This window comes from Pagrus pagrus (genome assembly GCF_965226575.1).
Source record: "Pagrus pagrus genome assembly, chromosome: 10".
Lineage (NCBI taxonomy): Eukaryota > Metazoa > Chordata > Actinopteri > Spariformes > Sparidae > Pagrus > Pagrus pagrus.
The window spans coordinates 27,853,951-27,880,633 of record NC_140194.1 but is presented as its reverse complement, the minus strand read 5'-3'; the positions used below and the strand labels follow the sequence as shown (position 1 = coordinate 27,880,633).

General features: G+C 41.0%; 1 protein-coding gene across 2 annotated transcripts in view; it reads left to right on the top strand.

The window, feature by feature from the left end:
* The window catches only part of LOC311263763 (septin-7-like), a 55,940-nt gene extending 36,678 nt beyond the window's left edge, over positions 1-19,262 (top strand). For both annotated transcript variants that reach the window (XM_084364058.1, XM_084364057.1), the window contains exons 4-13: positions 131-231; positions 332-466; positions 3,798-3,915; positions 4,659-4,751; positions 5,528-5,624; positions 12,627-12,678; positions 13,715-13,840; positions 15,061-15,196; positions 16,052-16,197; positions 16,308-19,262. In XM_084364058.1, coding sequence (XP_084220184.1) covers positions 131-231; positions 332-466; positions 3,798-3,915; positions 4,659-4,751; positions 5,528-5,624; positions 12,627-12,678; positions 13,715-13,840; positions 15,061-15,196; positions 16,052-16,197; positions 16,308-16,347 — 1,044 coding nt within the window. In that variant the 3' untranslated portion in view covers positions 16,348-19,262. The remainder of the gene's footprint in view (positions 1-130; positions 232-331; positions 467-3,797; positions 3,916-4,658; positions 4,752-5,527; positions 5,625-12,626; positions 12,679-13,714; positions 13,841-15,060; positions 15,197-16,051; positions 16,198-16,307) is intronic.
* Positions 19,263-26,683: the final 7,421 nt, after the last annotated feature.

The window sequence follows — 26,683 nt, the reverse complement described above, 5'->3', positions numbered from 1 at the left end:
CAAAGTGTTGAATCCACACATATACAGACAGATTATCAGAGGACTGCAACAACTCAGATTTAGATGTGAGGCATAGGTTTTTATTCAGCTCAGTAGTGTCCTAAATAGTGTGAATGTTGGTGTGTTCCAGGTGGAGCAGTCCAAAGTGCTGATTAAGGAAGGAGGGGTCCAGCTGACACTGACTATTGTGGATACACCCGGGTTTGGGGATGCAGTGGACAACAGCAACTGGTGAGGAGTGCATAGTTTGATCTTACCTAATGATCATGCGTTCTTTATTATCGGATTTCCTCTTCTTTTCTCCGCCTGATGTCTCTCTCCATCTTCCTAGTTGGCAGCCAGTCATAAACTACATTGACAGTAAGTGCGAGGACTTCCTGAATGCAGAGTCGAGGGTGAACCGCAGGTCCATGCCCGACAACAGAGTCCACTGCTGCTTGTACTTCATAGCGCCCTCTGGACACGGGTAGGTCTGCATGAGATGAAGGTGTAATAACAATTCAATAGATGTTACATTAAGTAAGATGACACAAACTGAGGCAATAATAAGAAAAAATACTTGAGATATGACACTGGTACTGTCATTGTTCTTACAACAAGTGTCACATGTTTTTACCAAAAAGAAATGCAGTGTTTGAGCTATAAGACATACTCGAGAGCTAATGAAACCCTAGAGAGTTGGGTTATAAATCTCTGTGGGTCTGACACCACAAGCAACCCCTATCACTTTGAAAATAGTGGTTTAATCAATTTCTAAAAAAAAAAAAAATGATTATAGGAGCTTTAAGTTGCTTCCAAAGCTATAATTTCATAAAGTATCATAGTTGTAACCAGGTGAGCCAAGATATTCTGAAGCCAGCGTTTTAGAAGCAGCAGATGGCAAGTGGAAGGATTTGCTCTGGTCAAGATGCTCCCTGTGCCAGTCTATTTGTATTCAAAGGTGTTATTCACTAGCACTAACCACATTCTTCTGAACTGGTCCAACTGACAATGCTGTGCCAGTCGGTGAAATCAATTGATGCAGTGTTCAGAATGAGATGATCAACCTATTGCCTCTCTTTGGCTTGGAAACTCCTATTTCATGGGAGAGTCTACCTTTCAATTCAGCTTCCTAACCCCTGCCAGCTATACAAGCTGAGGCTGAAGCAAAAGGCTGAGTGTGCGTGTGTGTGTGCGTGCGTGCCAGCCAGTGTGTGTGACCCACAAAGGTTATATAACCCAGTTCTGCCCATGCTCAGTAAGTAGAGCTCTGCTCTCCATCACTGAATTATCCAATCAGAGTGGAGGCTCAGTGCAGCTCACAGAGGCAGGCCTCTGATCTCAGACAAACATACTGTGTCTTCTCTCATCTTGCTGTGTGTGTGTGTGTGTGTGTGTGTGTGTGTGTGTGTGTGTGTGTGTGTGTGTGTGTGTGTGTGTGTGTGTGTGTGTGTGTGTGTGTGTGTGTGTGTGTGTGTGTGTGTGTGTGTGTGTGTGTGTGTGTGTGTGTGTGTTCACTTGGCATCACTGGAACGTTCGCTGTTCCTCAGTATAGCAGCAGCACCAGCCTGACTAAAAATATGGAGCTCTGTTTTAACATCCAACCTCTCATGTTTAGTGATGGCTACATTTGATCTGTATAGATCTTAATCATTCCTTGATTGCTTACAGATATGTACAGATGGATTCTTTTAAAATGACATTACTGTGCAAATCTTTTGACGGCACCAGCCAGAAAGCGTGTAAACACATTGTTTTCTGTAATTGAGGCAATTAGCCTCTTTCTGAACCCTCTATTACCAGTTTCCCTCTGACATACTGCTGACTCATTCAAGCTGACACCTACACCTGATAATTAAATGTGCTGGTTTTGGAGAATCTGAATGGAAGTGTTTAGAGATGGTTAAAGTATGAGCAGCGCTCAGTTCAGACTTGTGTCTTGATGAATGTTATAGCAAAATTACTAGGCCGACCTCGTTGGTTTGCCATCGTGCATAAAAGTGACTCAGGACGTGACAAGAGACATGAGACCAACATTAAAAATGACATTTACAGAAATAGAGGCATGTCTGAAAGGAACCTAAAATTGAACTATGATGCAAAACAAACAAGTTTATGAAAGAGAGTTTGAAAGTTTCTTTTTTTCCCCCTGTTGAAAAGGGTTATTTTTCTTAATATGGCAAGTTTTTCCTCACTCGAGTAGATGGTCTAAGGACAGAGGATGTCATTCACTGTACAGCTTGTAAAAGCCCGCTGAGGCAATGTGATTGTGATTTTGGGCTGTATAAATAAAATTAAGTGGAGTTAAGTGGCGTCTCCATCTTTGACAGCTCTATAAATTCCAGTAATTGGTGCGGCAAGCCCCAGTCTTTTATTCCAGTATTGTTGATAAATGCAAGCAAACTATTGAGTCACTGACCACTCTAAATGTCAGGACAATTTCTCAGCATTTCTCTCTGTAAATATATCAAGTAATTGTGATTTTCCTGTCACTTTACAGGAATTTGATAGATATAGTTTCTAAGTGATTTGTTAACCTTCAAATGTGCTGCACCAGCTGCAGAGTTGCTGTTTCAATACTGCTTCTTCCCAAGTCACACGACTGTAAAATCTGAAATGTTGTAAACTGCATGGTCATGTTTCCAAGCTTAGCCTGTCTGTGATGTATTATACCCCAAGATACCAAAGGGAGAAGGAAGGGAAAGTTCCAGCGCTGAGTCCAACCAGGAGTAAGTGCTGCTAGCTGGATAAATCACTGTCAGTATGTGGAGACAATCTATGATTTACGATAACATTGAAAGAAAAACATTTTAAGTGTCTCGACAGTCGGTATCTCCCTCTGCTGAGAGCAGACACTCTGACTCCAGTGTTATCTGGGACTGCGTTCTGATGCTGCATTATACAAAAACCTGACCCTGTTCTAACCGAGCAGTTCCTCCACTCTGTGTCTGTGTCCCTCTGTGAACTAGTCAACCACTCAACAGCTGTTTTGTTGCCCTCTCTGTATCTCTGCATTCCTGGGATGAGTACCTCAAAAGGCCCTTTACTACTCAAAGTCATAACACACAGACACAGAACCTTGTCTGCATGAATCATTTGAATGCACATGTAAATAGTAAATGGCTGGATTTATATAAAGCTTTTATCCAAAATATTCATTTATGTCATATTCCCCCATTGACCCATTCACACACAAACGTCCACACTGCTGGCAGTAAGCTACCATGCAAGATGCTAAACTCACCATCGGGAGAATTCAGGGGCTCTTTGTCTTGCCCAAGGAAACTTTGACATGTGGACGAGAGGAGCTGAGGATTGAACCGCCAACCCTGTGATCAGTGGACAACCCACTCTCCCTCCTGAGCCACAGCCGCCTCTGTACAGTTATTTTTACATAATTTTCTCTCATTATGCAGTGCATACTCACTTTCCACATACACCGCCCACATTTGCAGACAGCCCACCAGCCTCATGCCGGACCAGATACGGATCCCACTTGTCATTTAGACAGAGATGGAGCCTATTAGAGAATTACAAAGACAGTCCCTCAGCAGCCCAGCAAGACAAAACCGACAGTTGTCAACACAGAAGAAGGAAACGTAAGACAAAAAGTCTGTCACACTCAGCTGGCTTCATTGTGTCTTTGCTGTGGGCTACATGCAAAATACAGGTTGGTTGGCCCTCTGCTGGTGACCCTCTGAACTGCATTTACTTCGAAAAACACTAAGGAAGCCACTGTGGCAGTTTAAGCTTAATTGTTTATTCAAATGATGTTGTAGATGACTTTGGTTAAATGGTTTCTTCTCTCTATCCTACAGTCTGAAGCCGCTGGACATCGAGTTTATGAAGAGACTCCATGACAAAGTCAACGTCATCCCTCTCATTGCAAAAGCAGACACTCTGACTCCAGAAGAGTGCCAGCTCTTTAAGAAACAGGTATTTATGTCCATGTGTCACATTAATGGGACAGGCCGTGCTGCTGTATATCTAAGGTGAACAGATAACACTTAGTAGCATATGTGTATCTGTTTTACCCGCTACATGCAACATAGACATGTAAAGCAATTGGAAACATTTTGGGAAATATGCTGTCTAGCTTTCCTTCCCAGAGTAAATCCATGAGTCCATGAATCCCCAAGTTGGCAAGCAACAGCGGGATGCAGTGACCTCCCAGAGTCTTGTGTCACCTTGAGGTTGACCAGCATAGATGCTGCCTGGAAATACTGGAACATTGGATAAACTGTTGTTCAGCAGAAACAGTTCCAGTGCATGACTCCCTCTCTTGATAAATGCAACATTCTCTCTAAAAGTTGTCATTTTATGTTTGTTAGTGTAAGAATTATACAACTTTGGTACAACATATTGAGTTTTGAAATTGATGGTAGGGATATTTTCAGAATATGGATAGAGCTATGCTAAGCTAAGCTAATCACATCCTGGCTCTAGCTATATATGTCACGCATAGACATGAAACTAGTGTCAATTTAACTCCCAGAAAAAACAACAATTGGCATATTTCATATAAGCATGAAATGTCAAATTATTCCTTTTAAGTGTACAAGGATTGTTTACCTAGAAGAGAAATGTAAATCATTTTTGAGCTACATATGTGTGACGGCCAATTGTGTGTACTTCATTCTGATTATTTTCTTCTACCACTCTACTGTCTTCTTTGTCAGATAATGAAAGAGATACAGGAGCACAAAATAAAGATTTATGAGTTCCCAGACACGGAGGACGACGAGGACAACAAACTCATCCGGAAGATTAAGGTAATGGACCACGCTGTCTTGTTGGTAAAACTTGATTTGAGCACTTCTGATTGATCTCAGCAGGAAGACATAAATAGAGTCACAGACAGCCAAAGGTCAGTCTGTCCTCTGATCAGTATCCAACCGCTGCAGCTGTCCTATCCCCCATGCCTGGCAGCATTATTGCATAACTCTTCAGCAACTTTATAGACCAGCTCATTGAAGAACTTTCACTAATGATAGTTGTCCATGTAGCTCTGCCCCAGTAACTGCTGCCTCAGGCAAGAGTCAAGCTCGGCACTACACGTGATAACATATCCCCAGATCATATTAATGTTGGCCATCAGTGACTCTGGTGGACGTTGACACGTGAATTTGGCTGTTGAGTAAGCCATCGTGTCAGAGCTGACCTTTGATGGAACAGCTATTGTAGCTTATTAGCCACATTGCACCATTCAGTTGTTTAAACCCTCCTCTGTATGTCTTATTGGTGAAGTGATGTACAATCCTGAGAACACAGTGGTAGTTGTGACTGACGAGTGCTAGCATGTTTCCGGCTTACTGGTGTGTTAGCACTTGGCTTTCTAGCCACAATAGTTCATTAACTAGCCTTGCACCAAGGCCCAACATTACCAAGCCTCTAGCAGCACCTATTTCACAGGACACATAGATACATTTAGCTGTGCCACTGTTTGGACTGACTGGGCCTTAAAAATATGTAGACAAATCTCTCACTGAGGAAAATGCTGGAGACTTTACAGCAGATTTGCAGAAAATTGTTTGTCTTTCCTCTCCAGGAGAAGATGCCACTGGCAGTGGTGGGCAGCAATGTGGTCATCGAAGTCAACGGCAAGAAGGTCAGAGGTCGTCAGTACCCGTGGGGCGTGGCGGAAGGTAGGTTGATTCCGGTCCATTGCCGGAAAGGAAGGATACAGCTTCCATTTTGTGGCTAGACAGCAGGTGCCTAGAAAATGAACTAGAAAAGAAGTATGACAGTTTTTTAAGAAAGACCTTTGATACACTGTATGTCACCTCGCACCTTAGTCAGACACCGACAATTGTGAGAGAGAGGCTGACGCATGTTTGCGTTCGACGGTTGATGTGCATGAGAATGTCCAGCAGTGACAGTGTTATCTCTATCTTGATGAATGAAGCATGATATTCCTGAGAGTGTGGGACATAGTGCATGTTTTCCACAGTGACCCACTGTATCCACTGAATGTATTAACTACCAGGTAATACAGTGACTTGTCAAAAATGTGTTTGACCGTCACATAGCACAACATGGTCATAGTTCACCTCTTGGAGCTTTGATTAGTCTTATTGAATATTGATTTAAGTAGATTTTGAGTCGTGTTGATGAAGGTTCTCAGTCATCCAGGTCATGGTAATTCTAAGTGCTGTATCGTAGGCAACTGTACTTGTTTCAGTTTCTTGAAGACGTTTCACCTCTCATCCAAGAGGCTTCTTCAGTTCTGTAGAAGCCTCTTGGATCTTACTGGTTCTGGTTAGTCTCCTACTGGTTTAGTCAGCGTGTCTTTATTCTTTTTTTCTCAAGTTTTCTTCCACATATTGTGCCAGAATCCTGCTGAATGCCTTTTTGAGGGGTTTTCCACCAAAATAGCTCTGGATCTTGAACAGACACACACACACACACACACACACACACACACACACACACACACACACACACATTAACACCAGTATTGAATTGAACCATTGTGATGAATAATGTGTCATCAACCAACAGTATTGCACAATGCTCAATGACCTGTAGTACAATATAAAACACCCCGTTGGGTTCCACATGGGGTCCAACTTTTCAGCTTTTTTGGGCCAAAATGCTTGGTTCTGGATGGTTTTCGAGGATCAATTCCCCATGACTTGCTTCTTTGGTGTTTGAGGCTGTGTGAATGGAGGGATAACGGTGACCAGGATTGTTGGAAATTAGAACTTTTCTCTTGTAACTGGGAAAATGAAAGGGGTCAACATGTTCCCAAAGATGTTGTTAGATGTTGTAGTAAGTATGAAGTACTGTACACCCACCTGCCTTCCCCTCAACACAAACAAACTCCCATGCACACAGTCCTTTTGATAGTGATGGTTTTGACCCTGGTAGGGATTCTGGAAAAGAGGGACAGACATGGTGTATTATGGAATAACTTCTTTCAGTATGGCAGCGAGCAGTGACTTACCCAATCGACCAATCAGAGACTGCCATTGGCCATGATGAACTGTTGTTGCTCTTACTGGTGTGTTAGTTTTCTCTAAGTTTGTTTTAAATTCCTCTGAAAGATGATTACTGTTTATATCTTTATATAAAGTAATATACCGTTGTTGCTCTGTGGTTGACCGTTTATCAGTCTTTCACTTTTTCATTCTTTCTTTTCTCTCTTTTTTCTTTTTTCTTTTTGTCTATTCTTTTCCATGACTGACAGAGGGCATTTTTGGTAAACCAAACCATCTTTCACTTTATTTCAACCTCATCTTCTCCCCTACTTCTGCCCTCTCAGAGTGTCCCCCAAACTCTCCAGCCCTCCTTTTCCCTTCACTTTTCTGTTGCTGTGCTGTCTCATCATTAGGCTGATGGTCAAACCAATGCTCTAATCAGACTTGGGCTGAATATTGATGATCGATCAAAGTACTGAACAACACCATATTTACGAAACCTGTGAAAACAGTGAAGAACTTTGACAATAAAATGTGAACATGTTATATTTTGAAATACAAAAGAAAATAGAAAATGATTCATGTGTTCTCAGTAGATTATTGGCCCCTGCATTCTTTGCTTGTCATACACCGTGCTGACTGAACCTGTACAGCTAGCACTGTCTACAGTAAGACTAGAAAAAAGTTCTAGAGACAATTATTGATATTATTATAATGTACACTTTAGTCTTTCATTTTACAGATTAAATATCTATATAACTGTTGTGAAGTTTAAGTGCTAAGAAACTGTGGTTGAGGAATCCCAGACTCAAGATCATATACACTAATTAATAAATAATTTTCAAGTCAGAAAAATTATTCTATTGCGCCTATAAAACTATTGATGGTGGAGTGCTGAGGATGAGTTTAGGAGTCTCAGTCCAAAGAAAGAAGCTGCTCTGTAGTCTTGAGGTACGTCAGTAACTCTGTATCTTTTGCAAGACAGCAGCAGGGTGAACAGACTGTGGCTGGGGTGGGTGTTGTCTTTTAGTATCCTTTGGGCTGTGTGCAGACACGTCATGCTGGAGCAATGTTGAAACAGTGTTGCAGTTGCATAGTTTGTCCACCAGAGAGCACTGATATGTTTTTGTGAAATATTTAAAATACTAACATGTCTCAGTCAGTGCAGGAATTTGGTGACAAGTTACTTGTTTAGGGGATCCTCAGCAACAAATGTTTGTGTTGATATTAAAAAGAAAACTTTTAATTATACCCTAAAGTACCATTATCAGTGTCAGCCTGTAAAATCTCATGTAAATCTTTACTACTATCTCTTTAAATGACTACACTCAGAACAAAAGAGGAGGCAAATGTTTCACTCTTTTGAGATATTGATTGTTTCAACCCTAAGACAGTGTGCAGTACATCCAACACAAAAATCTACACCAGTCCACCCTCAGCAAAGGGAAAGATGATATTCCTTATGCTTTAGGAATGCAAGGTCTGGCCATGGAGCAAAAGAGCCAGTGATCTACTGGGTTGACACATGAATGATTATTTTTGCTGTCACTTAATTTGATATCCCGTAAAAAATTCTTTCAAAAACCTCACTGTGTGTTGTTGAAGGGCAATTCGGGTTTATTACAAATTTGGTCTTATTTTCATGTTTTTGATCATTTCTGTCAGTTACCGACAGTATTGAACTCACCACATTAATTACTGAGACCAGGGAACAAGGTGAAGTCACTATTATGAAGTCCAAACAGATGAACTGAGAAACAAAAGATCCAGAAGGCCAAACATCAGCGCTGTATTATTCACACAATAGCATTGTATAGGTATTATTAATGCAGCATCAGGAGAAGTGAAATGATTCTGATTTTAGCTCCTTCCAAAGAACAACGTAAGTTATAGTTATAGACAGTTATAGGCCTATGCATTTCAACCACGGAAAATAATAATAATAAATTATTATAAGTTTAGTTTATAAAAACTTAATTTTAAACAACCTTAGTGGCCAATTGTGCACAGTATAGATTTCTACATCTATGGGGTGCATCTTAATGCACCATGAAGTACCTGTTCCTTTGCCATGTGTGAAACTCCGACACAGACGGACAGCAGAGGACAGAGGTGCGTCCATAAATGACACCAAAACGTGCTCTCAGCAGAGTTTCTGATCACATGTTTTGGTACAAACATTTACCCGCCAGTGTGGCAGTTAGCTTTGAGAGATTAACTCGCCAATTAGAAAATGTACCCACATTTGGTGCTTGGCAGGCAAGTTAAAAAGATTTGTTTACACCCAGCCCTACCTGGGGGTTTGTTTCAGGCTGTCTGATCATCTGACTGCTCAGGCTTCTTGTCCTGTCAGATTTCTTTTTAGTGACGTCACTGTGTTCCTAGATCTCATTAATTAGCGTAATTAGTGTAATACATTACTATTTTAATCAACAGGAATTATCCTGCGAGGTGCATTTGATGAGGTTTATGTACTTTCAAAATTTGAAGTCCTCCCTTATCTGGTGTTATCAGTGGGTTTAAAGCTTTCACATCTCACATGTTTTGTCCCAGGTCTGATGCTGTGAATAGTCATGGAGAAAACTAGAGGCTGTTTACTGCTGAAGCTACAGCTGCAATAGAAACATCACTCTAATACTGTGGTTCCCTTCTTTGCTCCAGTTGTATTACATACAGCGATACCGATAATTACTGCCCTGCTTCGCTGCATGATTCAGCTCTTTACATTCTGGGTTCGGGTCATTGTGTTGGTGCTGGGTCAGAACAGTTTACAGGCCTCGCTGTATCGCTGGATCAAAGACTGGGATCCACCATCCTAACGCATTGCTTATAGGTTCATGAGCAGTTAATGGTGAGTTAGTGTTTTCCAAAAGGGCATGTAGCAGCTCATTTAAGTCATCAAGGTAACATGTGGCTTGGTATCATGAATTCTCACTCATAAGCACACTTGGAGCATATTTTAATGTAAGACTTTTAACATACAAACATGTTCTTTGCTAAAAAACCTGGACACACATATGCACACACACAATGCATGTTTCAGATAAACAGTTATGTGCTCTTGATTCATTTAACCAGTGCAGTTCATCATCATGGCCTAAATACACACTGCTAATGGATAAAGCACTCAGGCTCAAAACACCTGATGGACTGAGACAATTTTCTATTCATCCATGATTGGTAAATAAAGTAATATGATTTGAGTTTTTTAAAAATTCATCAGGTATTTTCTGCCATTCATCAAGAAATAAGATCTGTATACTATTAGTTACAACCTTTTTTCCCCAATGACCCTTGACCCCACTTAGCTCCTCCACTTATTCCCTCATTGAGACCTGCAACCCCAGCTGGTCATGCATAGAGCCTCATGTAACACCCCTCCAACCAACCACCACACTCCCTCTACAAGCCCTGCACTCTTTAGCCAGTCAGCTTGGACACATGCAGGTTATGGTGTTGATCTGGGCCAAATCTGGGCTGAATCTGGGCCAAACATATGCCGATTCTGGGCTCAAACTGGGCCAAGTCTGAGCCATAATAAACCCAGCTGCTCCAGACCCAGATTTAGCCCCCACTGGGTGCAGACAGTAACTGAAAAACCGTACCCCTCCCCTCCGTCAGAGCTCCCTCCTCTAGAAGAGACAGGAGGTCAATGGCTGGCTTTGGAGGCCAAGGGGCTGCGGGACCGCATAAGTTTCATCAATGGTAAGGTGTCCCTCCTTATTCGCTCCCCTGATGATGATTGACTGCCAGTGGGGTGGAGGCTAGCCAATAAGGAGCAGCATATTTGATGAAGAGGAGGCTGGAGATCCACCACATACATCCTCAGCAGCAGTTTATCTGCAGTCCTTTTCCAGAATCCCGTCTGACCGTGTAACCATGTCTTTGTCACCGAGATGAAAACTCACAGTCATCTAACTGTACCATGTTGAAATGAGATCAGTTCTGTTTACTGTCGTCTGACCAACAACCCTTGTTTGTTCTAACTGTGTGGCGTCTTTGGGTCCAACAGTGGAAGGCTGTGATCAGATAGGAGGATTTGAACACACATTCAGAGTGGGGGGTGCAGGCAAAATGGAGAGAAGGTTAACATTGTTAATTTGCATATACTACCATCATTGTCGTTATATAAAGCTGGTTGAAAAGTAGCAAAGTTCCCATTTAAGTGGCGAGCACCAGAGCTACATATCGTAGTTCATTTCTCTTTATTTCTCCCTATTTTGTCTTTTTTACTATATATTATGTTAAATGGCTCACTTATAGTGATGAACCCACAGAGAATTATCACCAAATTTTGCAAGTCCCATTAGTGCTATGAAGCCTTTTGGCCTCTTTCAGCTCATTCTTTTGGTTTTGTGGCTTCAACTTCAGTGTTGACGTGTTTAGTCTTGCTGGTTTCATCATTAGTTTTCAGACGCATCCAGGCAACTGTTTTCAGCAACAAAACCTCTTAAAATCCACGGTAACACTACCTGCCCAGAATCAAACATCAGACGGACACAGTTAGCGACTAGCTAGTAAACGTAGCTAGTCGCTAACTAGCAGCTAAAGAGCCATATATTTTTGTCAGGAGTAGGTAGAGACTAAAACAGAGCAAAAATGGTCGAATATTAAACGTTGATTCATAAAGTGGACAGAAACACAACTTTATTTTTCTATGTCTCCTGCACCTGTTTGCTAAAACATACAGGGCTGGATGATATGGCCTTTAAAATAGTATATTTAGGTAGTATTTGTAGGCTATATTGCAAAATATGAAATCTCCTCAAAAGCACAACTGCTAGGACTGGCTGACAAATCCAGTATCACCATATTTAACAAAATAATGACACAATGAGGCTTGGATAAATAATGATATCCCGATGTAACAGTATCCAAAATCTAAGATAGTAGTAGCTTTTTGTATAAGCTGATAATAATATGTGACTGCTGCTATGTGCAGCTTGTTGCTCTTACCTCAACTGGCAAAACATTTCCTAATGCTGCTTTGAGGTTTAGGTGTGTCAGTAGGTGTGTCTGAATCTCCAAAACATTACTAGTTGTAAGCACGACCTGTTGCAACCCAACCCAATAAAATCTAGAATGAAAGCCGTGTGCTCATATTAAAACCATCCTATGTGATCACGGCCTCGTGTTCCTCCACCAATTGTTTTCTGTTAATGTGCCACTACAGCTGATACTCTACAATGCCTCCTTCAACATAAACAGACTTCACCTTGTAACGCAACCCTCCTTTTATAACTGATGAATGAATATTACAATCTGTGATATGTGTGTGTTGGTGCCATTAGGTCTCCATTGAGACTGATAACATGAATTTTAACTTGTGTTGTTTTGTTTGTTTTTTAATCTTCTTATTATAATACCACTACACTGTACATGTTTAATTGTGTAAATAACACACACTACAGCTGTGTTGTTCTTACTCACCACAAAGACAATGACGTGCGTTTCTGCTGGGACTGCCTCTTAATGTGAACACAAAGCCAGAGATAGGCTAAAGCAGATGACAGTTATTTACCTCATAGTTCAGCTAAATGTACTCAGGTTTATAGCACCTATAAGGCTTTATGTGCAGACATCTATAGAAGCTTGCAGTGCATTTCTAGTTCAGTTTCCCTTGAGATAAGACGATGATTATTCTCATCAGAAGTGTTCCTGTGTAGTAATTTTGATGTTTGTCTCCCCCCTCCCCTCTGTTTTCCTCCCTGTCCCTGTGTGTTTCAGTGGAGAACGGGGAACACTGCGACTTCACTGTGCTACGCAACATGCTGATCAGGTGAGACACAGAACATTTATGTCCCTTCACTTAAAGGATAACTACCGTTTTTTACAACCTGGACCTTATTTCTGGCAAAAGATATGGTCATTTACTCACCCAGATAACTTTGGTGTCATTCGGCGTCGTTCGGACGAAATTAGATCCAGTGTAGCGGCGATATATCCATATAATGGGAGTAACGGGGCATCGACACACAGCCTCTTTATAATGCATTATCTGCCACGAAACTAGTTCATTTCATCAATATTTTGTTATGAAATGCTAGCGCTATTAGCCTCTGAGTCCGGGCTCGTCTATTGTCAACATCCGGGGTCTGTAGGCTGATCTACTACCTCTGACCTGGAAGATGTCGTCTCTGAGCTGCGCGCGCACCCGCGACAGCGCGCCTTGTTTACCTGTAGCTGCTACTGCTAGTTTGACCCCGGATGTTGATAACGGACGAGCCCGGACTCAGAGGCTAATAGCGCTAGCATATCGTAACAAAATATTGATGAAATGAACTAGTTTCGTGGCAGATAATGCGTTATATAGAGGCTGTGTGTCGATGCCCCGTTACTCCCATTATATGGATATATCGCCGCTACACTGGATCTAATTTCGTCCGAACGACGCCGAATGACACCAAAGTTATCTGGGTGAGTAAATGACCATATCTTTTGCCAGAAATAAGGTCCAGGTTGTAAAAAACGGTACTTATCCTTTAATCTCATGAAAGTAAGTTGATGTCTCACCCTTTGATGAATTAAACTGTTTTAGTAGTTCCTGTCAAATCTAACTCACTGAGGCTATTAGAGGCTGACAGATTCTTTCTAATTGCCTAATTAGTTAGCAGTACATGCATTATATTTTCTGAGATGCTAATGTAGCTAATGTAAGAAGTTCAATACATTTAAAAATGCATTTGTAGCTTTAGCTTGCTCCCTTTTAATAAGCTTATTTTTTCTTCTGGGATTTTCTTCTCTCTGCTGTCCTCCTCACCCTCCGTCTGGTTCATCATGCCTGATTTATTTGCATTTTTCTTCCCCTTCCATAGGACCCATATGCAAGATCTAAAGGATGTCACCAACAATGTCCACTACGAGAATTACCGCAGTAAGAAACTTGCTGCTGTCACCTGTAATGGAGTGGACACCACCAAGACCAAGGGCCAGCTCACTAAGTATGTCTTAGTTACTAAACCACTACTTCTCACATATTAACGACACTGAGTTACAACAACAAAGTAACAGAAATACTCACTCAAATAATCAGATAAAACATTTGCACACAGACAACCTGGACCCTGTAGATTGTTCCATGCAGTGGTACCAAAAACATAAAAGCTTTCGTTCCCAGCTCAGTTCAGACTGTGGGAACAACAAATCAACACAACAACAACAATTCATATGATGTTTTATTATGTATATATCACAAAAACAACGGTAACTTTTAGGGATTCTTGTTTTCTCACACAACTGCTATCACACAATGATCACTCACATCATTTGGAAAACCACCTGGTGCAACACATCTTAATCATGTTCATTTTAGAGAATAAACTCTTTACACTGATGTGAAAAATCCCAAAACCAGATTTAAAATAAAAGCAATAATATAACAAAAAGATAGTGCTTGGTGTTGCAGTCTTTTACGTCAGTCACCAGACTGTAGGACAATACATTCCCAGTAAATGATGTTGTAGGAATAGTAAAATGTTCCCTCAGCACAAGGAGACAACAGGAGTGAAGAGACTCCTCAGCTATAAGCAGCCATTTTGACATATCCACAGACATCATAACCCTCAGCTCAGACAGAGATCCACAGTTTATGCACTTGAGAAAAGAGGCCCAGCTGACTCAAAGTTAGATATCAGTCAGGAACAGGCCCAATAAAACCAGACAGTACAGCATTAATTTCAGTGCTTCACAAGCTTCACATGGCTTGTGACTCTCCACGAATCCACCCAGAAATAGTCAGTGACTGAAGTTAAAATCGACAGAGAAATCTAATTTCCACTTTAAACATCTGAATACATCTTGGACACCACTAGACCTGCTAGGCCATAAAAATCCAAAATCCAATATCCGGGATGAGTCTATGGCTACAGATCAACACATAAATAGCAGAATAGTTAAAAATCACTGTCACTGTACAACTTATAGGATCTGTAGCCTGATGCTCTGCCCCCCTTAGGTGCTGTAATCCAGCAGGTGTATTTCAGGTGGGCCTAGGCCTCAAACAATCCAGATTTTGAGCTCAGCAGCAATCCATTAACATCCAAATATAAACGTTTTATCCAGAGATCCCAGACTGAAGAGAGGATGCCACGCATCAAGACATAAAAACTCAGACATCAGGCACTGACACACAGCTAACCTCTGCCTCTGTCATGGTCAACAGGAGTCCCCTGGCACAGATGGAGGAGGAGCGCAGAGAGCATGTGATGAAAATGAAGAAGATGGAGGCAGAAATGGAACAGGTGTTTGAAATGAAGGTTAAAGAGAAGAAGCAGAAACTCAAGGACTCAGAGGCTGAGGTGAGTTTGAGGTCGTGTGGGTGGGTGGGTATAGTGCCTCTATGTATTTGCATTGTCACCATTCTAGGCAACGTGATGCAATTAATTAACCTCCCAACCTGCAGCTCCCTGTCGTACCTTTCCACAACTTATATCTTTCCTTTTCACACCGTGGGTCTGAGGGAACAACATTTTGATCCTGTTTGTCCTGTATGTGTGGCAGAATTGACAAATAAATAACTCTTTGAATGTAATTGTATTGAATTGAATGTTGGTATGTATCCCAGTTTAGGGCTGCATAATCCACAATCCTGAGGCTACCGATATCCAGCGCCTTTCATTCCAGTTGTCCTTACGATTCAGTGTTAAGTCTTAATGTCATTAATCCAGTTATATAAGGAGGTTACAATTATATAGGTTCTTATTTTAATTCAGTTGTATCTACTTGCTAATAAATGCTCTATGCCTTGCCTTTACCCAACCAACACAAATGTGTGAAAGGCCATTCTTTACCTTGAAATAGTAATTTAGCAAGGTCCACTGGCTATCTTTTATGGAGCTTTAAACTATATCTCAGTCTTCATCAGTGTAAGTTGCTCAGTTGTCATGGATAATAACCACAGGCACACAATGACGACTAAAAAAACAAACTCCATTAAGACAGTGAGATGGAAGAAACCTTCAAAACTAGTAGGCTATGTCTCTTAGCCTGGTGAAATGGCACAAGAAGTATAATCAAGGAAAACAGAAAAACAAGATTCTGAGTAAATGAACGTGATTATCCCATACAAGTTTTAACACTTACATTAGGTGTTTTATTAGAGTTTCCTCTCTTTGTGTTTGAGAGTGAGTGTAATGTAATGTTTTGATCTTCAGCTTGAGCGACGCCACGAACAGATGAAAAGGAACTTGGAGGCGCAGTACAAAGAGCTGGAGGAGAAGAGGCGAGTTTATGAGGACGAGAAGGCCAACTGGGAAGCTCAGCAGAGAATCCTGGAGCAGCAGAAACTGGACGCCTCCAAGTCAGTAACACTGAGAAGCTATTTAACCGTCAAAAAGTCTGCAGTTTGTCTTCTTATCACTACATATGACAAAATGTCCACTGACACGATTGTTTTGATTTCTTACACAGGACGATGGAGAAGAACAAGAAGAAAGGAAAAATCTTTTGAAGAGAGACACGTCCTGTTCCTTCACTTTTACAAAAAACTCATATTTTCTCCCTCCCCTCTGAAGCTCTGCATCTACTGTGGTGCTCAGAACAAACACAAACATAAACAGATATGAAGCGCGTCACATTCCACAACATCCCTCTGTGTTTCATTTAACATGCACCACATGTGACATGATCGCCATTTACACTCACACACATAAACACATCCAAACGCCCACATGCTCGTCTCTCTGCAGGGTGTCATTGCATCTATTAAAACCTTTTTTTTCCACGGGGAATGCATGTTTTTGTGAAATTCTATTTTCCTATATTTCCTGACAAAGAGGAGAAGCCCGAGTTCCTCTGAACTACAGTATGGAGTTACCACATGGCAGGGACCATGCATAGCCATTTGTACACAAGTAGTAGTTGTATGTTCTCTACATATTCCATAGATCTGCAGATAGACGTACTATCCCTCTCCTTGATGCTCTTTCTTTTATTGTTCTCAAAGATTTAACACAAGTGTATACACATTAACACACTCATGTCATGAAGACCTCAATGAGAGTGTTTCAGGTGAAGGCAGAGCGTATGTGAGGGAAGGCAACTGAATCAGGTGGCAGCTGAGGAAGGAGAAGTCGGGGGAATTGAGGCCCGGTCACACCAGAAAGTGGCACAGCCAAATTAATCAGTGAGTCTTATCTGGTTATATATATGTGGTTATACAAGCTTGGTGACGTAGTGACTGCTTGTAGGACTGGTTAATGAACTACTGTAACCAGCAAGCTAACAGGCCATCAGGTAACACGCCTGCACTATTGAGTCGGAGAAGCTTTTTTAACTTTATCTTCCTATTTTCTTAGTATTGAGCCATTTACTCCGCCCTCGCGACGTGGTTCTTGGGATCGTGCATTTTTTATTTAATAAAGAGTTACTGAAGGCTGGAAAAACACTCTTAGATTAGTGTCTCAATTAATGTCTCCAGTTTGCTAATACGTCTTTTGGATAAAACAATATGTTTCCTCTGTTAGCAAGTATGTCTGGAAATAAAACAATAATCTTCCACCATTAGCTAATGTGTCTTGAATAAAACAATACGTTACCAGCATTAGCAAATACATCTTTGGAAATAAGATAATTTTTTTTAACTGTTAGCAAGTACGTTTTGAAAATAAATTGATACGTTTCCAATGTTAGCAGATAGGCTACGACTTTGGAAATGAAACAGTAAGTTTTCACCATTGGCCAAAGTGTCTTTCAATTAAAACAATAAGGTCACTAAAACAGAACTCATTTTCCAGTTAGCTAACTTATTGTCCTCGTCAAAACTTAACTCCTGTCCCATGACTGCTTACAACCCATTCCTTGATTGCGGAGAAGTTAATTCTCCAACAGAGGCGTTTAAACAGGAGTGGATGGTGCAACACAGCTAAAAAGATGAAGTACATGAGCGTCCTCTACGTTGGACTCCCTCATAGGTCGATGCTGTTCAGACGGCTTGCTATTGTTTAACAGCTTTAGAGTTCACCGTCGCGGATCACAGTTTTTCTCATTTTAAATGTTGGTGTGATCGGGCCTTTACACAGGATTTCCAGTGCAGTGGCAGGTGTGGTGTGTTTTTGAGCAGGTGTGTTTTATGAGACGCTGTGTTTGAGGTCGTAGATGCTGTCTGAGTTGAGGCAGACAGACAGAAGAAGGCAGATAAGAATCTTGTAACAGCAGCCAGGATATTGTCATTGCAGTGTATGTTTCCTATTTAAAAAGAAGACAGTATCCAAAAGCATCATTAGTGTGTACAACTTTACAGGTGACAGTGACTACAAAGATGTTTTATATTGTGATGTAAGTGATGGATGTTGTCATAGACTTAAACCCTGATGTCCAGCTTTTTCTGATATTTTTCCCTTTTGTTTATAATCTTTAAAGGGACGTTTCATCAAAAAGCTGAAATATTCCTTTCACCTTCCTTTCTTCCTGGACTCCTTAGAAAGACAGTTGTTTGGAGAAGTTTTCCAATTCAGCCATAGGTTTGTCTCCGACTTACTTAAATATAGTATACACAAATGCTGTTCTCTCCAACAGAATATGAGCAGTCTGAGTCAGTTCAGAGTCAGAAAGCAGTGAGTTGCGACACATTCAAACCTTTATTATAAAATTTCCGAGAGTTGTCATGTTTTATTTTCATATGATGATGATAATGATGATATTGATAATACTATATGTACGGTTGAAGAATGAATCCTTAAATCCCGCATAGTTTTCTTAAATGACTCATAGTTTCATCTGTTGTGGGGGTGTTTTTTAAATAGTTTTTCACACAGCCCACAGCCATCACAATGCATTTAAAGCAAAATGTCAAAGGGACAAATCTTACATCTTCAACACATGATATTACCAGTATGGATTTGTTCATGATGGAAATGCATATGTTGTGTACATACTGGAGGCTGCTCAGTGGCCTTTTTTCTTGAGTTTATTTGCTTTTTCATTGTATTATATGCCAGGAATAACAACAGAACTTGTACTCGAACCTCAGAACCTATCATGTAAAACTTGTCTTAAGAATCCATGAATACATTTTCATACATTTACAAACACACATACATATATACTGTATGCATCTATGCCAATGAGTACACCTTCTCAGGACTGCTCTGTTATGCTTTATTTTCTCCATAAGTCCAGAGAAAAGCAGTTCTGTGGTCCAACAAGTAAAAGGAAGTGATTTCTTTGAAATGCTTGGGAACCACTCACCCTTCCAGTAACACCAAGTTAAAACAGTCATAAGTTAAGATGGATTTTTTTTTTTTTTTTTTGTAATATTTACTCTTTTTTTATATGTACACTGTTTTCTGCTTCTCTTCTTTGTTTTATGTGTTCTGTCTCTAACCGTACATGGTTAATATTAAAGTTGACAAGGTTATGCTTTAACTCCCAACGTGTGTGAGTATTCTTTTTAACACACTCTCGTAATATAAATAATAATGCGTGGCTTAATAAAATGAATACAGAGTCGAACGTTTAGAATCTTTTCCAGATGGGAAATTATCAAAACAATACTTATAATAATCATTGAATTATTGTACAGAATAGGAGATAAAAAGTCCGATCACAGACTAAAACAGTGTCATCTGCATAGTGTTGGTCATCGCAGCTTTACTTCAGATAATGTGATTAAGCAACCCACAGCAAACCAGTTAATATTCCACAAACTGTATGCATTACATTACGTCTACACTGAAGACACTCAGATCATTTTTTTAAGTTGTGATATAATTTTACAGAAAATGACATTTTTAAAAAAAGGAGGACAGGAACAGTTAACAAGGAAAATGTCTTCCCAAATCAGTACCCATTCTATACAGTATTTACTACACTGTGGTGGAATGTAACTAAGTTCATTTAATCAAGTACTGTACTTAAGTGCAATTTTGGGGTGCTTGTACTTTACTTTTATAGTTTTATTCCATCACATGTATTTGATAATTTTAGTAGTTTGTTACTTTGCAGATTGCGTGCTGCATCAGAGCTGAAGTTGTGCATTATTAAATGAATTAATTGTGTTGACAATCAGATAAAAAATTAAAAATCAATGATTACTATAATCAGAAAAATGCTGATTATCAGATCTTATAACTGATCGGGCCGATGATTAGCCGACCCATAGTATACAGTGTATATATGCATATAAATATACGTATCATTTACTTGTATTATTGATACTAATGCAGTTCATTTTGGTTTCTTTAACCATTAAAAAAAATTTCCCTAACATTACTGTTTTTAGTTCCCTGAACTACACGACAGTTTCACCATAAACGTTGATCATTTCAAAACACTTGAACACTTATTTTGGTCAAATGGCTTCCAGTCTGTGCTGAAGCTGTCAGTCACTGATCCATCTGTGATCATTCAGGAAAGGCCTAAATTAAACACCTGAGATACATGGTCCCACCTACTCTACCCACAAACACAGCCATCAATTAAGTCCTCTTCAGCGATAAAGTTTAACTAAAATACAAATGTTAAAATAGTTAACGTCTCTGCACTGCATTGCTTGATTTGACTTGATTTTTGAATTCACACAATTTGACAGCATTTTACTGTGTTTCTGATTAATCATGTGACACATAATGTCATAGCACAGAGAAATTAACCCATCATTAACGTATTAAACAGACTTTTTTTAATGTATACAAGGTACAAGTCTAAATATCTGAAGGAGATCAATAAAAAAATCTGTCATAAATAATGCAGTATAACTTAGAGGACAAAAGGTCAAAATAGGGACAAATACATCTCTGTATACTGATGTCATATTTCCATGAAGCTCTATGTCTGTGTGCAAAACTAATCAGCCCACTTGCTGGAATATTATTAGCAAACATGTAATATTACCAGAATATAGAGAGAATTAAGAAAATGATATCTGCATTCTTCACTAAGATTAATATGCCACAGATACAATCCGTATTCTGGAAATATACTGAGCAGAGATGTTTCCAGACAGGACATGAGGTCAGATCTGAACCACATACATGACAGAGCTCAGATGTGTCTGCTCTCCTGGTATACTACATGTCCTCACGATGTATATGACTCCATATTTGACGAGATGTGGCTCATATCAACAAAACTGTGAGAATGCATCAGAAATGGTCCGTATTCTCCAGAGAATGTCGGAGACATCACTTGTAATATTTCTGGAGTCTCTTTCCTTGTCTTCTTGTATTTAGTCATTTAGCGGTCATACATGTTAAAAACACACCATCATTACAGAGAAAGTCAATGACTCTTTTTAAGATCGTTTAATTCACCCTGCTGGCATTAATAATGACCTGACAGCTGCGCCAAGAGAATGACCTGAAATCACACCTCTTCTATTCATAATATGAATATACATAATTATTGATCATATGAGGATGATTGGTTCATCGATTGGTTCACTGGCTGATTGTTGTGCTCATAAATTAATTCCAAACACATTCAGTGTGAGCGGTCGCTGGTTCACTTTCGCCAAAATGTGTGTGCGTTATCGTGTGCCGCACGTGTCCGTTTGCGCATGCGCGTGTTTGTTTGTGTGTGCGGTGCGGCTTTGATGTGCGTTCTGTTCTCCGATCCAAAGCCATGACGTCACAGAGTCTTTGATGTAGATGTTATAAGTGATGTGAAAGTGGAGATGTTCTCCTGGAGTTGTGTGTGCCATAACAGAGGGTTCAGCAGTAAAATCCTTACAGCACATAGACCGCGGAACGCATCTGAACAAGGGGGGGCCAGAATTTCAAGTCTCGCGGACGGGGGGGGGATGCATATGCATTGAAATAGACAATATTAAATAACGTTGCGGAGCACTTTTTTTTATTCCGACACCACACAGTCACATCTACAGTACACGCATGCTGAACACGCACACATGCTTGCTCAGATTAACCCCTCTGATCCCACTCTAACATTCACACACAACAGGCCAAGCCTATTTGCACATAAACGCAGATGAAAATAGCCCATAGCAAACAACAAAGTACATCCAGACCAGTCCACAACCACAACCAAAACTCATCTTGCTGCTTCAAATCTAAATCAACATCATAGTCATTATCATCACATTCAACACTCATATCAGACTGATGTGCAGAGCCGCACGCACACACACACACAGCAACAAAACAAGCGCAGCTGCGCAGCCATATCACAGAAAATGACATGTAGGTTATGTAAAAAAAAAAAAAACTGACTTACGTTAGTGGTCCTTGAACTTCCCGAAGACCAGTCTGCGTCGCTCATTTTGCTGGATGAATTCCTTTGCAACAGCAGTCATGTCCACTTGTGCCAGAACATCCTGGTGTATGTGGCTGCACATCAAGTCATTAAGCCTTCTCTGTGTCATAGTTGAACGCAGGTATGTTTTGATACGGCGAAGTGTTGAGAAAGATCTTTCAGCTGATGCTGTAGTGACTGGGATCGTGAAAAACAGTTTCAACAGTTTGTGCACTTCTGACTGTAGTTCTTTGGCCACAGGGACAGCATTCATTGCTTCACCTATAAGCCTTACTGTTGTTTTTTCAGACTTGGTTTGAATCCCTGATGTCTTTATGGTGTCTGGCAACATGCTCAACTGTGCACGCAGACTGTCGAAGTCAAAATCCTCTGCGTATAAGGACGTTACAGAAGACGGGAGCGTCACCTGTTTGCCAGAGGCCGCTGCGACAAGCAGCTTTTCCATGTCCATCACAACCCCGAAGTCTCTCTGATCAAAACGACGACTCAATTCATTATTCAGCAGGTCCAACACCTCAAAGTATTGTTTTCTGTAATACTCTGATGGGCTCTCAAATGCGTGCTCGGTATCCCCGCCCCCAAGCCGTTTAGGGAGCCTGCGTTGCCTGGGCAGCTGTGGGTCTTCTGTCAAATCTTTGGAGGCTTCAATCACTGACTTGAAGAAGCTGTCAAATGCTTCATCTGACCTCTGTCGCTGAATAAAAGCTTGCGTTACAGCGACTGCACTCTGTGCGTCTTGTAGTAGTGTGTCAGTGGCTTGTAATGTCTTGGACAGCTGTTCGGTCGGATAGAAAACCAGATAAGCGACGCGCAGACCGAAATAGGTGCTGAATTTTTCAAGCATGGCCAAAATGCCTCCAGCTTTCCGACCGCATTCATCATGGGATTCTTCTGAAAACTCTTCCATCGCAGTGGCGAGCACAGAGTAGTTGTCAATAACTGACTTTAAAGCGCCAGTTCTCACTGTCCATCGTGTTGGACAAAGGGTTCGCAGGTTTTGTGTGTCGGGTTTCATTTCGTTTTTTAGTGACTGAAATGCATGGTTTCTTTTGGGGGATTGCTTAATCAGGTGTGTCACATCATGCACAATATCCAATGCATCTCGAATCACTTTGCATTTTTTCCCAGCGTCTTGGAGGCATAAGTTTAGGCAGTGTGCCAAACAATGCACAAATATTGCTGCGGGATTGTGCACTTTAAAGCTCGCAGCGACTCCCCTCAAGTGACCTGACATGTTGGCAGCACCGTCGTAAGCCTGCCCTCTGCACAACTCAGGCAATATATTGCACCGTCTCAAAATGTCATTTAGCACAGTGAAAATTGTGTGTGCATCTGTTTTCGGCAAATCAAAAAGTCCCACAAAATCTTCACGCACCGTGTATGTGTCATCCACCCAGCGAAGTACAGTAACAAGCTGTTCTTTGTTAGCAATGTCTCTGGTTTCATCCGCGAGTATCGCATAGTATCCATCCCGAATAGGTGACAAAACCTTTCGTAAAACATCAAGTGAAGTCAGGTGGATCATCTCATTAACAATGTCATGACACATGTAATTCTTCTCCTTGAGCCAGCGTTTGATATCGGGACAGTCCTCAGATCTCAGCTGCATCAGCTTGTACAGGTTACTGCACTGTGGGTTGTTACCGTCTATGGCTAATCCTTGGCCCGCCAAAAAACTCAGAGAAGTTAGTTGTTTTATCAGCATCTCTCTGTTGATCCTCTGGTTCGCTTGTAACTGGGTATCCAGCTGTGTGGCCACGCTGGGCTGCTGTGACACAAACACCTGAAATTGAGCCACACACTCTCTGTGATGTTTGCTGCTGGTATGCTCCTTAAATGTCGGTATAGCATTTTTCCAGTTTTGAAAACCGTCAATGGTGAAAGCGGGCTCCATTTTTTTGTGAATCCCCAGGCCTTTGCTTGCACAGCAGCGACACTGCGTGCAGTAAAGTTTCCCACTCGTTTCACACAATGTCAGCCAGTTAAAATCTTTGAACCACTGATGTTGAACTGATCTTGCTCGTTGTGAAGACCCAGTCCCCTGTACCTTTTTGGTCTTCATCAGCACAGCAGGGTCGTGAGGTTGATTAGGCTTTGTGAGATCCCCGCAGCACTCACTTGTACAGCGGCTCTCGGTAGCTTGGCTTGAAGCTGGGGGAGAGCAGCTCGCCACGGCTTGGCAGGTCATCGGAGTCCGTGGTGGAGATGGACGCTCCGGGTCTGTTGTTGAGGCCACAGTGGAAGCTGGAGTAGTTTGCTCATTTTGTTTTGTCTGTTTATTTGAAAAAAAATCGGATATTGACTTCTGTCTCTTCATTTTCGGAGGTAGTGCAGCCAGCGGTTTGGCAGGTGCCCGCCGTTAGCTTGCGACGCTCACACATGACGTAGATAAACAACGCACACTCATTTCAAATTAAAACGCAGCAGTCAGTGGGAGTTTTTTTATCGGCAGCGGTTGGTGAGAGTTAGTGAGGTGTGTGGTGAATAGTATTGTTTGGCTCGGCTTTTATTCATATAAAATAGTTTGTCAGAGTACAAAAGTTACCCGGGCCGTGGCCCCCCTGGCCCCCCCGGTTCCGCGGTCTATGTTACAGCAGATGATGTTTCAGATGGAGGAGGAATCAAATCAGACAGGTCAGAGTGAGAAAGTCTCTGGTGCATTATGCGACATAGAAGACCTAATCACAAAAATAGTGACCCAACCAGAAGAGTCCCCTAAAGCCAGCGACAGACAGACTACAACACCCCATTGTTCAACTCCTGTAGTACCTTTCAACGATAATGCACTGTCTCCATCTTTCTGCAGCGATGATAATAGTGATGATGTCAAAACTCCTGAAGTAACTTCTGAGAGTTCACCTGAGTCTTCCCTTTGTTCTTTGGTATCTCAAAACTGCAATGTGTCAAGCTTGTCAGGTAGCGGACTGTCAGAGGAGTCAACTGACACTTCATCTTGGATATCAGAGGCTACATTGGACAACTTCATCACATTCCTTGTCTTGAGGCTCGCCGATAATGTCCCTAAGAGAACCAGAGAGTCCATTCGGATGGTGGACATTGACGCCATCTTTAAGCGTCTCTCTCAAATGGCGCATGATAACATCCACATCGCTGGCTCTGCTGTTGGAGAAACTAGTAAAAATGTGAAAAAAGTCAACAAGGCAGTGCTTAGGGATCTTGGAAAGGAGTTTGGCTCTGCTGAACAGCTACTGGAGGCTGCAATGGCATCAAACAGTTCATCTTTTGATGAAGCAGTTATGAAGTATCTGAAAATCCATCTGGAAAGCCTCTATCATCCAAAAAGATCTCCAGTTGCCAGGTTCTTTTCAAGGGTATAAAAGCTCTAAGCAAACCCATTCAGGTGGTGCATCATGGGCAGCAGGATGACTAAATTACAATCTCCACCTTATCCAACACCCCTCACGTCTTCAAACACCTCTAGATGATCTTTGCTGTGCAGAGTTTCTTGAATCCCTAGGTTAGAACAGGTTTAGTCTGAGTTGCTTCAGTTTCCCCGACATGATTGACTGTATCATAAAAAAAAAACACTAACCAGGCCATTCAGGTGGTGCATCATGGGCAGCAGCGATGACTAAATTACCAGCTCCCTCTTTTTCACCTGCCCGTGCTTCTTTGAACATCTCAAAGCATGCAGCATTCATCTTGAAGGAAACAATAGGTTCACAAACCATCACACCTTACATCTCACCTGATTTGTAGAAGGTCACATGGGATTATAACCAGTTTCTGTAAGGATATGTAGCGGATGAAGCCAAAAGCCTCCACAGTCGAGTGCTGGGTGAAGTTGATGAAACGTCCTGCTTTTTCTGTAGTTGAGATGCCTCACATGATTGTTGTTAATAAACTTTTTGGATTTTAGGTTGATGACCTGAAAAGCTAATTTTGGCACATTTACAGTAATATCTGTTAATATGCACTGTCCCTAAGGAATAAACTGGATGAAATGAAATAAAACATGAAACACATTGCATCTTTCAGTATGATGAAATTTCTGATTTTTAAATTGCAAATGTACATCCATAAAGTCGCTTTAAAAACAAAAGAAAGATATTAATCTTCAGAACTTGCCTCAGAATACTCCTACTAAATACATTCACTGCTATTGGAAACAGGAACTGTCAATAGCTTACTCGGCATACTTTAAATGGCATTCATTTGCCCAGATGTAAACACAATCTGCTAGAAACAGGGCTAAAATGAGTGAGAACAGCCTTAATTATTACTCTTTTATTAACCACACATCTGTCCAGGAAATGACTGACCAGTGCAGCCAACTAATGCTGATCAACCAGAGCAACTTTAAAAAATCTCCCCACCTCCCGGACTGGAATAAACCCCGTCCAAAGAGCTTTATTAACTCAAATCTAAGTTACCTTAGCTAATTAGCTAAGCTAGCCTTAACTGGTCTTGCCATAATGGCACACTTCAGAATTAAAAAACAGCAGTAAAGCAATAAACCACATGATTTATGACAGGTTTAACTTTACTGGGTAGGTGAAACATAAAGCATATTCTGACAACATAGTTGATTCACTGTGTCAGGTCAGAGATCT